Raw genomic sequence first — 13,608 nt, forward strand, 5'->3', positions numbered from 1 at the left:
ACAGGAAGGATATTATTAAGCTGAAGAGGATTCAGAAGAGATTTACCAGGATGTCGCTGGGCATGGAAGGTTTGAATTATAAAGAAAAGCAGGGTAGGCTGAAGCTTTTTTTTTACTGGAGCATGGGTGGTTGAGAGATGACCTGACAGAAGTCCACAAAATCATTAAAGGTATAGATAAGATCAATGGTAGGTGTCTTTTCCCGAGGATGGGGGTTTCAAGATGAGGGAGCACATTTATCAAGTGAGAGTAGAGAGATTGAAAAAAAAGCATGAGGGGCAAATTTTTCGCACAGAAGTTGGTTCCCATGTGGAATGAACTTTCTGAGGAAGTGATGGATGTGGGCACAATAATAATGTTTAAAAGACATTAGATAAATACAGGAATATGGCCCAGGAGCAGGCAGGTGAGACCAGTTTAGTTTGAGATTACGTTCGGCTTGGACTGGTTGAACCTAAGAGTGTTTCCGTTCTGTACAGCTCTGTTTCTATGACTATGATTGTATTCCATCCAATACATTTTTGCCCACTCACTTAATCTATTTTCCACTGCAGATTTCTTGTGTTATCTTCACTACTTGCCTTCCAACCTATTTTTACAATAGTCACAAAATGGTTGATGAATGTTCATCAGAATAAAAGTAACAATTAGGAATTTCTTTTCACAAGAAGTGAGAGATGTTTCAACAATATAACAGACAAAGTGATAAAAGAAAAATATTGATGTCATTCAAAATATAGTGAGAGATCCTTGTAAAAAGGATAAAGCAATCATTTTAGCTCAAAGCAAGTTCTTTTACTCAGTCATTATTAATCAAAGATGGGAATTTCTGAAATACTTGATTATCACTCATCTTGCATGCAGCATGAGGTAAATTTCATTTGATGTTCTACCTATTCTTGTTAACAGATTTGACAACATGCAAGGCTTCCTGATTAGCAAGAGCTTTAGAAATTCCACTGAAGAAGATTCAAAAAAATTAAGCACCATCACATTTAACTAAATAGAATTTTAAAAAGTGGGAATGTGGGATGAGACAAAAGGCATCAGCATTCATCCTCTGAGAGCCATGTTGAGTTACTAATGCATTGATAATGTGCTGAGCTGCTATTTTTTTCCCTAACTTTTATGTTCTGACTGCTGTTTTTCTCCATTTCTTTATCAATTACGCTAATTAGTGTTACACATTTTTCAAATGTGCATACAGGTCCCTTAGTGATACAATCAGTTTGTTTGAGATAGAGCTCACAGTGATGTTAATTAGAACAAATTCAGGCAATCTAGGAAAACGTTGTTATTTTTACAGAATGAAAACTGTAGCATCATTCCAGCATTAGATATTGATTTTAGATTGTATACTTGTCTTTACAATTAAATATGGACAATATATTTATCAAGATTCATGTTTACTGAATTAAAGTTATGATACACAAATTGAGTTTTTCTGAGTTAAAAAAGGTTGTATTTGATTTAATTGGTGACATGCCATTTCAGGGAGTGCTGAGGTGGTGGTTACATACGAGGAAGGAACAGGAACTGTTATGAAAGCACAAGTATACCACTTTTGAACTCAGACATACTAACTAACTTCGCCAAAAATGAGGATCGCAGGTAGGAATTTTACTTTCAAAGTCTTCAAGTGACTTGATTATTGTAGCTTTAGTATTTAGAATTTTCTTGGTACGTTCCAGTAATTTAGTAATTAATGCTGTTTTTAGAAATGTTAATTGGAGCTCCACATCTCTCAATTCAAACTGAGTTTGTGAGTAATAGTTGACTGTGAGGTGACATCGTGAGGTAAGATATGTAAATAATTATTACAGGTTAACAAAGCATGGGTAATATTTGTCAGCAAAGAGGCTGGGCCAAAGGATCGTTCAATGACAAAGTATATATTCATACTGATATAAAGATTAAGAAATGGAGTCTGATGCATGTAATATGCAGGTGAATTTATTCAACTTACTGGAGAAATGATTAAAATCAGAAAGTGGAATGAGTTTCATTAAACATGGATTAGAAGGGACAGGAAGTTAACTTCAGGCAAGTTAAATTAAAAGAGATGTGGTAACTTGTTACATGACAGAGAATATAGCTTTTATCAAGGAATTAACTTCAGAGTAAACATCTGGGTTTATTAATACAGAAATTAACCTTTAACAAATCTTATAACTGAGAAAGTAACACACACTTGATTAAGTAAATAAGGCCATGGACAGGAGGACGCTAATTATGGGTCACATTAATCTGATCTAAATAAACTGCAAAGAGGCTTTAGGCGCTCCACGTAAGGCAAATGTTTCTTATACAGAATGCTGACTGAAAAAAAAGTGAAGAGGTCATTCTTGATCTTGAATACTGCAATATATAAAGTTTGGGGAATATTTTAACATCATTAGATTCTCGTAAGGAAATTCAAGATCTCAAGCAAGATAATATTAAAAAAATACATAGTTGGGAGAGTTAATTGGAAATAATACTAATGGTTTAATTTTAATGTGTATTTATTCTTAAACCTGGATGATAACCAGGTCTTTCTGTACTTGGAGCACTTAAGTACCGAAGGGTTGCAAAACGGTGCTGAATGTTGTGCAGCCATCTGTGAATATCCCCACATTTGTCCTTATGGCAGAGGGAAGGTGATTGATGAAGCAGCTGAGAAATGGTTGAGTCTTGAACACTTCCCTGAGGATCTCCTGCAGTGAGGTCCTGAGACTGAGATGATCAACCTCCAACAACCACAGCCATCTTTCTTTACACTAGGTATGATTCCAACCAACTTCATTCCCAATGAAGGTAGTCTTGCTAGAGCTTCTTGATGCCACACTTGGCCAAATGCAACCTTGTTGTCAAGGGCAGTAACTCTCACCTCAGCTCTAGAATTCAACAATGTTGTCTATTTCTGGCACACCCTTAAAATATATTTTATCCCTTCTTCTTTCAACTTCCATGATCTCCCTTGCTGCTTGCTGTGACATTTTATAACCAGTCAAATTGTTGGAGCAATAGACTCGATCACAAGTGGTGGGATGGCTGATATTCAGAATACCTTAATACAAAAGCAACAATGTTACAAATGCAGTACATCTTAAATAAAATCAGAAAATGCCACCATCACTCAACAAATCATACTAATACTTCAGGTTGCTGACTTTTGATCAGAACTGGACAAAGTTCAAAAAGGTAAGAGTTTTAAGAATAGAGTTAAAAGAAGGAGTAAAAGGAAATCAAAAGATCTGTGGTCAGGAGGAAGGCAGGAGTGGTGAAATGACGAAATGGATGGTGGTACAGGAGAGCTTGGTCACAGGCCCATACAAAGACAAGCTGTAAGTGTAGAAGAGGTGCTGGAAGGGCAGAATGATTAACAGTGACTCGCAAGCAAGAAGAAATGAGTGCTCAGATTGGCTGTTTGGGAAATGTCAAATATGTAAGACACACAAAGGGCGAGTGAAATCTGTGAATGGTGCATGTGAATATGGAGCTTAAAGGGGTTGGCTGAGGATTTTAAAGAATGTTGCCTGGTGTGTACGGTTTGGGTTATAAAGACAGGCTGGATGGACTGGGACTTTTTCTCACTGGAGTATAGGAGGTTGAGAGGTCAATGTTATCAAAGGTTATAGAAGGTTACAAAATCATTACGGGTATAGATAAGGTTAATGGTACGCGTCTTTTCCCTAGGATGGGGGAATTGAAGACCAGAGGGCGCATTTTTAAGGTGAGAGGAGAGAGGTTTAAAAAAGACATGAGGGGCAAATTTATTCACACAGAGGGTGGTTTGAGTGTGGAATGAACTTCCTGAGGAAGTGGTGGATGTGGGCTCAGTTACAATATTTAAAAGACATTTGGATAAGCACATGAATAGGAAAAGTTTGGAGGGATTTGGGCCAGCTGCAAGCAGGAGGGACTCGTTTAGATTGGGATTATGTTCAGCATCAACTGGTTGGACCAAAGGGTCTGCTCCCATGCTGTATAACTCGATGGCAACATTTTTCAGAAGCAAAGGCCGTAATGTGGACACATAATTACTTGCGTGCCAAACAGTGAAAGCAGCAAGCAATAGACAGAGCTAAGCAATTGCGTAACCAATGGATCAGACCTAAGCTTTGCAGCCCTGCCACATCCAGTTGTGAATAGTGTGGACAATTAAACAGTTCACTGGATAAAATTAAACCTAAAATATCCCATGCTCAATTTTTGGATGTCCAGCAAATCAGTGCAAAAGATGAGGCTGAAGCATTTGCATCAATCTTCAGCCAGAGGTGTTGAGGATATAATCCATTTTGCCCCCCTCCAGCGGTCCCCAGCATCACCAATACTTGTCTTCAATCAATATGATTCATTCCACATCAATATTCAGAAATGACTGAAGGCTCCAGATCTGCAAAGGCTATGGGCCCTGAGAACATTCCAGCTATAGTCCCAAAGAATTGTGCTCCAGAAATTGCCGAGCCAAACAGTTCCAGTTCAGCCACAAGATTAGCCGACAATGTGCAAAGTTGTCCTGTAATCAAAAAACAGGACAATCCAACCCAGCCAATTACCACCTCATCAGTCTAAACTCGATCTTCAGAAAAGTGATGGATTATATCATCAAGCAGCACGTGATTAGCTACAAACTGGTGACTGGAGCGCAGTCTGGAATCCACTAGAGCTGCTCAAACATGGACAAAAGACGTGAATAACCAAGATGAGGTAAGAGTGACTGCCCTTGACATTGAGGCCACATTTGATTGAGTATGGCATCAAGGAACCTTTACAAAATTGCAGTCAGTGGGAATCAGGGGTAAGTCCTGTTGGTTGGAGTCCAACCTGGCACAAGGAAGATATGTATGGTAGATGGAAGTCAATCATTTTAGTACCAGGATATCTCTGTAGAAATTCCTCAGGGAACTATCCGCCTTTCCAACCATCTTCATCTGCTTTCCTCCATCATAAAATCAAAGTGGGGATGTTCACCAATGATGGCACAACGTTCACCATCATTCACGACTGCTCAGAGGGACACCATGTCCAAATACAACAAGACCTGGACAATATGCAGCTTTGAGCTAATAAGGGTTAATTAACATTCATGCCAAACAAATGTCAGGTAATGACCATCTCCAACAAGAAAGAATCTAACCATCACCCCTTGACGTTCAATGGAAGTCCCATCATCACTGTTAACATCCTGGGGTCACCATTTACCAGAAACTCAACTGGAATCACAACATAAACACTGTGGCTGGTCAAAGGCAAGGAATTCTGCAGTGAGTAACTTACCTCCTGACTCCCCAGATCCTGTCCACCAACTATAAGGCACAAGCCAGGAATGTCATGGAACACTCCCCACTTGCCTGGATGAGTGTAACTCCAATAACATTCAAGAGGTTTAACATCATCAGGACATCTGCTTATCTACAAATATTCACCCTCCACCACCACTCAGTGGCAGCAAGTTGTATCATCTACGAGATGCACTTCAGAAAGTCACCAAAGAACCCCAGCCAACATTTTCCAAACCCACAACCACTTCCATTTAGTAAGACAAGTGCAGCAGATGCATAGAAACACCGCTACCAGAAGTTCCCCTCCAAGCCACTCACCACCCTGACTTGGAAATACATCATCATTCCTTTGTTGTTGCTGGGTCAAAATCCTGGAATGCCCTCCCTCTTGGGACCCCTAGAAGGGGCTACAGTGATTCAGGAAGACAGTTCCACACTAACCCCTCCAAAAGGGAAATTAGAATGGGCATAGCCAGCAACACTCACATCAGATGAGTGATTTTTTATTTTACATTTTGGGAGATAGGATTTAAGAAAGGTAAAGAAAAGTTTACCAGGCCAGTCAATTGAAATGGAAGCTGTGGGCTCAGGTCTGGAGCGGGTGTAACCAGCCCTCCCAGCTCCCATTCCCTGAATGGATTCAAGTCGGCCTGGTTCTGGAGTGATTACTAGAACATACATTTCCTTCAGTAAAAGGGATAAACAGATGGGACAACATGAGGGAATCCAGAATTAAAGTTTGAAGTCTTGTAGTGAACTGAAGTTTGATGTTGGCGTGGTAGAGTTGGTATTGAGCATCAAGGAAATTCATTCAATTCCATAGACTTGTTTGCAGGGTGGATAATGTCCAGGAGCTATTTGAAAGGATCGAGTAGCCAGAGGATGCACTGAACGACACGTTTCCACATGAATGAACATCCACACGTGAGTGTAGAATCAGTTGCAGAACAGAGAAAAACACACAGTGAGTTGTAAGTGGCTATAAGATCCCAGTGAAGCAGAGGAGTGTGATTCAGCCTAGGAGAGTGAACCTTGTAATGAGAAAAGAAATTGCAGCTGAATGTAAAAACCAGTTGATCCAGTAGGCTAGCCGCAGGCAGGGTGGAGACCAGCAATGAGAGGGAAGAACTGCAAACTGATTTCCTGCTTCAGAAATGGGCTATGTTTGCTGCTACTGCCTACGATTCATTTGCACAGGCTGACTTGGCATTGAGTTAACTTTACCTCCACTGCTGACATCCGCCGGTGTGCCCATTGTCCTCCTCTGCCAGCCAACCCACTTCTGCCCATCCTAGCTCCTCAATGCCCATTCCTGACATCTTTCCTGACTCCTCACTGACTCCCACTTCTGATCCCTGATTGTCCCACTCATCACCCGTTCCTGTCACCCTTGATAAGTCCCTCCACTGCCCCTCTCCTGATAGTTGACCATTATGCAGCCACATCACTGTCTAAACTTACTGCCCCTCTTCCAATCAACCACTCACCACTGACCCTTCACTGCCCCACTCACCACGCCTCACTGAATTGCCTCATTGCCCATCTCCCAGACACTCGCCACCACACTTTTAACTACTTACTGATCCCCCCTTGAAAAGAATCAGCCCTTTCACCAACCCCCTGCCAACCGTGCCCCCGAACATTCTTATTAATATGAATTTTAAAGAATCAAAACCTCTGATCCTTGTAGCACTCCATTCATCACCACATCCTGCCACTCTGAAGGTGACCACATATGCTCACCTTACTTAGCTGTTAAGAATCAAACACATTGCTGTGGATCCAAAGTTGCTTGTTGGCCAGACTGGGTGAGATTTCATTCCCTGAAAGACATTAGTGACCAAAGGGGAACAGAAACAGAAATTGCTGGAAAAGCTCAGCAGGCCTAGCAGTAACTGTAGAGAGAAAACAGAATTAATGTTTTGAGTTGAGTGACCCTTCCCTTGTTCTGAGTTCTGAAATGTTAACTCTGATTTGTTTCCACCGATGCTGTTTTTCTTTCTGATATACAGAATTCTCAGTTCTTTTGGTTTTTCTTTAGTGACCAAAAGGGGTTTTAGAGCAGTTTAATGATTATTTCATGGTCACATTGCTGTGAAAAATTTTCAACTCTAGATTTATTCATTGTATTTAAATTCCATCCATAATTATCCTGGGCCTGCAGTTTACCAGTGATATTATCACTACATACCATCTCCCCTGATTATAATAAGACTTACTATGTACCCTGCAGTGATTTTGCGCAGTGTGTTCTGGGAACTCATTAATAATAAATTCCAACATGTTCCCAAACACCTTTTGTTTCTTGCTTTCTGTCTCTCTCTTTTCTTGGAATAGACTAATCACATTTGCTCTTTTCCAATCTGATGGGGCTTTTCCAGACTCTAGGGAATTTTCAAAAGAGAAAACCTTTACATTTACTGTCCCAGCAGCTACTCCTTTTCACACCCTGGGATGAAGCCCATCAGGATGTGGCAACTTACATTCTGAGGGAGGGCCATCAGACCCAAAACATTAATTCTGATTTTTTTCTTCACAGATGTTGCCAGATCTGCTGAGCTTTTCCAGCAACTTCTGTTTTTCTTCCTGATTCACAGCATCCACAGTTCTTTTGGTTTTCATTTAGTGGCAACTTGCCAGTTTTTTTCGACAATAATTGTTTCAGTACCCTTTTCCTGATTGTTTTAACTAATACATTCTACTTCACAGTTATGGATGTGAGTTTGCTCGCTGAGCTGGAAGGTTAGTTTTCAGACGTTTCGTCACCATTCTAGGTAACATCATCAGTGAGCCTCCGACGAAGCGCTGGTGTTATGTCCCGCTTCCTATTTATCTGGTTAGGTTTCCTTGGGTTGGTGATGTCATTTCCTGTTCTTTTTCTCAGGGGATGGTAGATTGGCTCCAAATCAATGTGTTTGTTGATGGAGCTCCGGTTGGAATGCCATGCTTCTTGATTTGGAGCCAATCTACCATCCCCTGAGAAAAAGAACAGGAAATGACATCACCAACCCAAGGAAACCTAACCAGATAAATAGAAAGCGGGACATAACACCAGCGCTTCGTCGGAGGCTCACTGATGATGTTACCTAGAATGGTGACGAAACGTCAGAAAACTAACCTTTCAGCTCAGCGAGCAAACTCACATCCAGAACCTCAACCTGAGCTACAAATCTTCTCAAAATTCACAGTTATATTTGGCATGTTATTTGATTCCTCTGCAGTGAAGACAGACGCAAATTTCATCTGCTATGTTCTTAGCTTCCAGTACTTGCCCCAGACCCACTCTCACGAGAGTCAACACATCTTTACTTAACTCATTTTCTTTTTAAGTAATTGTAGAAACTGGCTAGCTTTCAGTCATGGTCTAATTTCTCCATCTTTATTAATCTTATTGTGGTTCTGTCCGATCTTTTGACCTGCAACTGAACTTTCTATGTGGAATTATAAGAATGGAAATTTGAAATTTCAACTTGACTTCTTTTTACAGTTCAAAGGAAAAGTAGAACTGTACTGTGTTCTTTTGCTGAAACTGAATTTGACAGTTTTGTGGGACATTGAACACAGGTTTCTTTGGGGAATAAATAAGTAACTGCACAGCAACATCGTGTGGATTGGTTATAAGTAGCAGTTTGTCACTGAATTGAAAAGAGAGAGGGTTGGAAACTGCCATTCCTTACCTAGTCTGGCCTACATGTGACTTCAGACCCACAGCAACATGGTTGACTTGAACTGCCCTCTGGGCAATTAGAGATGGGCAGTATATCCTGCCCAGCCAGTGATACCCTCATCCCATGAATGAATAAAGAAAAAACACTCACGTGCAAAAACTTGCCAGCCACTGAGATCATTTTCTGTCTCTCTGAGTGATTAGATTAGATTAGATTACCTACAGTGTGGAAACAGGCCCTTTGGCCCAACAAGTCCACACCGCCCTTTGAAGCATCCCACCCAGACCTATCCCCCTATAACCCACACACCCCTGAACACTACGGGCAATTTAGCATGGCCGATCCACCTAGCCTGCACATTTCTGGACTGTGGGAGGAAACCGGAGCACCCAGAGAAAACCCACGCAGACACGGGGAGAATGTGCAAACTCCGCACAGACAGTCGCCCGAGGTGGGAATCGAACCCAGGTCCCTGGTGCTGTGAGGCTGCAGTACTAACCACTGAGCCACCGTGCCGCCCCAAGGGAAAGTAAATAACAAAAGACTCTGCCAAAAAAACAAAACAACTGCTCAATCAAGTCAAGACTTAATGTCCAATTAATCGGCTAGCAACTGAGATTGCTGCTGTAAATAACAATGTAATATAATCACCTTAAACCAAAAAAGAATTGAGAGAAGTCTGCATCATTTCCTCTGATCCACAAACTTTACATTTTTTTGTCCATATTTTCCATGAAAAAATAAATTCTTGCCTGTTCTATCAGTAATGTTTGTGAATGAATGTGTAAATATGGATTTAAAGTGGGTATAGTTTGAGTTTGCATATTTGTAATTAAGAACCTTTTTTGCACATTTTAGAGCATTAGTATGTAATAATAGGTAGGTTTTTGTTTTCTTGTTTGTTAACGTATCCTGCTCTGAGCTTCATTAGCCTGGAGACTTTATTATCCTAGAGATTAAATTTGACAAATTTTGTATTCGTGACATTTCATGGAATTGGGATGCTTGACATCTTGCACAATTTTCCCACAAGGGTCATGGTATTAGTTTTTCTCAAACTAGACACGAAATTCAATTGTGTTACGATCTCCATTACATGGAGGCACCGTGATAGAGGCTAACAGCATAAAAAGATTTAAGCAACACTATAACAGAACAAAGGCCAGCAGCTATGCTTACCTGTATGTTTCAGGGTAGAAAATAACATCTTAACGCCTAAAGAAGTTGGAAGCCAAATTTAAGGAAAGGCAATTGGCAACTTGGTCAGGTGATGGACCGTAAAGGTTCATGCCAGTGGTCAAATTGTTGCTGCAGCAGAGGTGACTAAAGCAGTGAAGGAGAAAAGGACATAGATCACCAAGGAAAGAATTACAGTCAGGGACTGTACAGGGAGCTAACCACCCAGACATTACAAACTGAAAAATTCAATTGTAATACCACAAGGAATAACTCATTGCAAATGTTATCTTCCAGTTGTGATACGCGGTATAGTGGTCCTGCTGGTCAGTGGCCTGACATTGTTCATTGCAAATAAATGGATGAATTCTTCAGAAAAACAGAATAATACTGAACGCTTAGCAGGTACGGACATCAAATTCCATATTTCTAAAAAAGCAGAAGTCAACTTTGATGTATTGTTATGTTTTCGAATGGAAATATTTCTTGTGTTTTGTCAGTGACAGTAACTGTTAGATTTATACAAACTTGAATGACAGTTATGACTTTTGACAAAGAAAATTGATTCAGATGAATTTTAAAATTAGATTTTTAAAGTATTACACAGTGGTTCAGTCAGTATCTCAAAGACAGTCATGTTAAAATTTTCATTTCTGTTTGTGAAAGAACTATGATGTGTTCCTTTGGAATATGGGAATGGGAGTAGGCCTTTGTGACAATACTATGGCTGGAAGATGTTATTTTGTCCTGGATTTTTCTTAAAAGAAAGATTGAATGAGAGGTAGTGAGCAGTCTGTAAGAGAGTAAGCAGCTTGAGAGTTTGGAACTTTTTAGAAGTTTGGACAATAGAAGCAGCATGAACACATATAGTTGAGCTCCCACAGATTCAGGGATTTTTATTTAAGCTTCCAATAGTTGGGCTCTCTGCTGAGTTCGAAAGCAGTGAATCTCCTGGATGCTACACTCTGAGTTTTCTCTGGATGTTTTTCCTCCTGGGTTGTTGATGTTGCATGCAAGTTTTCCAATAGAGTTAAGTTATTCCAATTTCCTCTTTCTTTTGTTGTGTTTCAACTATAGTGTTTGAATAAATTGTGTTTTGCTTAATTTTGAGTAGTTTGATCCTTTCAATTGCATTCAGAACATAGCACCTCACATTTACCTTTGAAATAGGAAAAAGTTAAGGCCTAAGGGGTTCTGGTCAGGTCCATAACATCATTCAACTCATTGAGCCTCCTCCATCATTCTAGGTCATGGCTAACCATTTCCTCAGTGCACTCTCTCGCATTATCTCTATATTTCTTAATGTCATTAGCCTTCAGAAACTGTGTTGACTTCTGTTCTGAACTTGCTCAATGATTGATCTTTGACACTCACCAGGGAAAGATTTGCAAGGATTCATCACCCTCTGAGTGAATAAATTCCTCCACATCTCAGCCTTCTCATTCTTCGAAACTCCAGATAATACAGACCCAGTTTACTCAATCTTTCCTCATATGACAATCTCACCATGCTAGGGATTAATCTAGTGAACCCTCATTGAACCCACTGTCGGACAAGTATTTACTTCCTTACATTAGGAGAAAAAAATGGACCCAGTACTCCAGTTGAAGACTCACCAAGGCTCGATACAACCACAGCAAGACACCTTTGTTCTTGGACTCAAATGATTAGTTTTAATTTACCTCAGTTGCCAAAGTAAAGAGTTTGGGGTTCAAGTTGAGTTTGCCAATATTTCATCATGGTTGGCCAACAGAACTGAGTATGTCTACTCTGAGGGCAAGCTGCTCCAATACTTAGTTACACATTTGACAAGTCAACAGCTGAATGCTATACTGGGAGTAAATAATTTCTGACATTGTTGCTTATGCTTGGGCATTTAGGAAATGACCATAGCTACAAAGCATAATGATTGCTTGTGCCATCTAAATACAACACAATGAGATGTGCAGATTCTATTTACCTGAAGACATCTGGATTATTTTATTTACAGCTCAACTAGTATGTACAGTACAGAGTGATCTGTAGACAGATCTTTTGTCTAGGGTGCTGTAATGTAGAGTGGTAGTGGCCTCAGGTTATGATATTACATCCAGGTACTTGATGCTTCTGTATGTTGAGCTTCTTAAAAGTCCATCACTCTTAAAGTGATTACCGTTTACAAAGTGCTTGATGAAGAAATAGCTAACTTCTAAAGAATTTCAGTCCAGTTTTGCTGAAATTTCCAGACACTGCCAATAAGATCATAGAAGTAAATTCAATTACACCCACATTTTCTAATTCACTTATGAAGCTGTTCTATATATTCTATGAAGCCATTAATCAATAGGAAGTATATAATCTGTTGTTAAGAGAACTGAGTGGAGACATTTGACTAAGTGGTCACCCAATTCTCAAACAGGTGTTGGGTCTCGATTCACACATGCAGTGTCTATTGCTTGTTTCAGCACTGTCCTTGGGTGCTTCATTTCCTGCCTTTTTTATCGATGTGGCAGGCAGCAAATTCCCAGTGTAGTGCATGTACATGCTCACAGCCTTCTTCATTGGATCCTTTGAAACCCATTTTATCACTGGAAAAAAAAAAGGAACAACATTGCTAGTTTCTAGGTAATTATGTTTTTGAATAATGAGAAGTACATAATGTGTTCTTTTTTAACATTTACAGAGCCAAAAGTTAAGAAGTCCTTGTGTGGAGCGGATACACATTGTACTGCAAACCATTTCCCATTTAAAATCATTAGCGGGGCAGCTAATATTGTTGGACCCAGCATTTGTTTCAATGATAAACCGTAAGTAACAAAGATCTAACTCTGAACAATGCTGCAGCTGGATTGTAAATATCCTTTGAATTATAAACCTCCCATGATATTTGTTTAACTGAAGATCATTCTAAGTCTAATGTTTGCTTCTTAATTATTTAGTTTTGACTTACAATGGCGCAAGACAGTCAGTATTTAATAAAACATTAACCAGAGTCAAGAAACAAAATAAAGAATTCAGCCAGCAAATAATTTTAGAATAACTTTGTTCCCATTCCTGATATTGACCATAGAAGGGAAACGCACAATAGGGGATCAGCAGAAATGAAGAAAGGAATGTCTGATGTTGATTGAGTGAAATGGATTAAAGCCAAATGGAAATAAAGAAAATCTGCAGATAAACAACCAGTGGGCTTAAATCTTCAGTTACACAAACCAATTCAGACCTCATGTTCTGGTCATCAGAGTAGATTTTTTAAAAAATAACTTTTTCCAGATATTTGCAACACCATTCAGATATTGAACAAGGTCTCAAGTCAAAGTGAGTTAACATTTCCAAACTGCAATCCTCGACAAAGTAGCCCCTGCTTTTTTGTTAATCTTGAATGATGTCAAGGATTGTATTGAATATAATGCACTCCTCACTCCAAGGTAAATTAGTCTGACAATGCTTAATGTTCAACTTAGCAGTAATATAGACAATGCACAAATCACAGGTTCAGGACCATGGTAAAAATGACT

General features: G+C 39.7%; 1 protein-coding gene across 2 annotated transcripts in view; it reads left to right on the plus strand.

Moving 5' to 3' along the window:
• Positions 1-13,608, plus strand: part of LOC125460333 (protein FAM3A-like) — a 43,373-nt gene that overhangs the window by 17,856 nt on the left and 11,909 nt on the right. Inside the window, exons 2-4 of one of the 2 annotated variants that reach the window (XM_048547707.2) lie at positions 1,495-1,611; positions 10,409-10,516; positions 12,774-12,897. In XM_048547707.2, the coding sequence (XP_048403664.1) occupies positions 1,599-1,611; positions 10,409-10,516; positions 12,774-12,897 (245 nt within the window). In that variant the 5' untranslated portion in view covers positions 1,495-1,598. The remainder of the gene's footprint in view (positions 1-1,494; positions 1,612-10,408; positions 10,517-12,773; positions 12,898-13,608) is intronic. The other variant, XM_048547709.2, reaches the window with a different exon arrangement.

Source organism: Stegostoma tigrinum, chromosome 11 (genome assembly GCF_030684315.1).
Source record: "Stegostoma tigrinum isolate sSteTig4 chromosome 11, sSteTig4.hap1, whole genome shotgun sequence".
Lineage (NCBI taxonomy): Eukaryota > Metazoa > Chordata > Chondrichthyes > Orectolobiformes > Stegostomatidae > Stegostoma > Stegostoma tigrinum.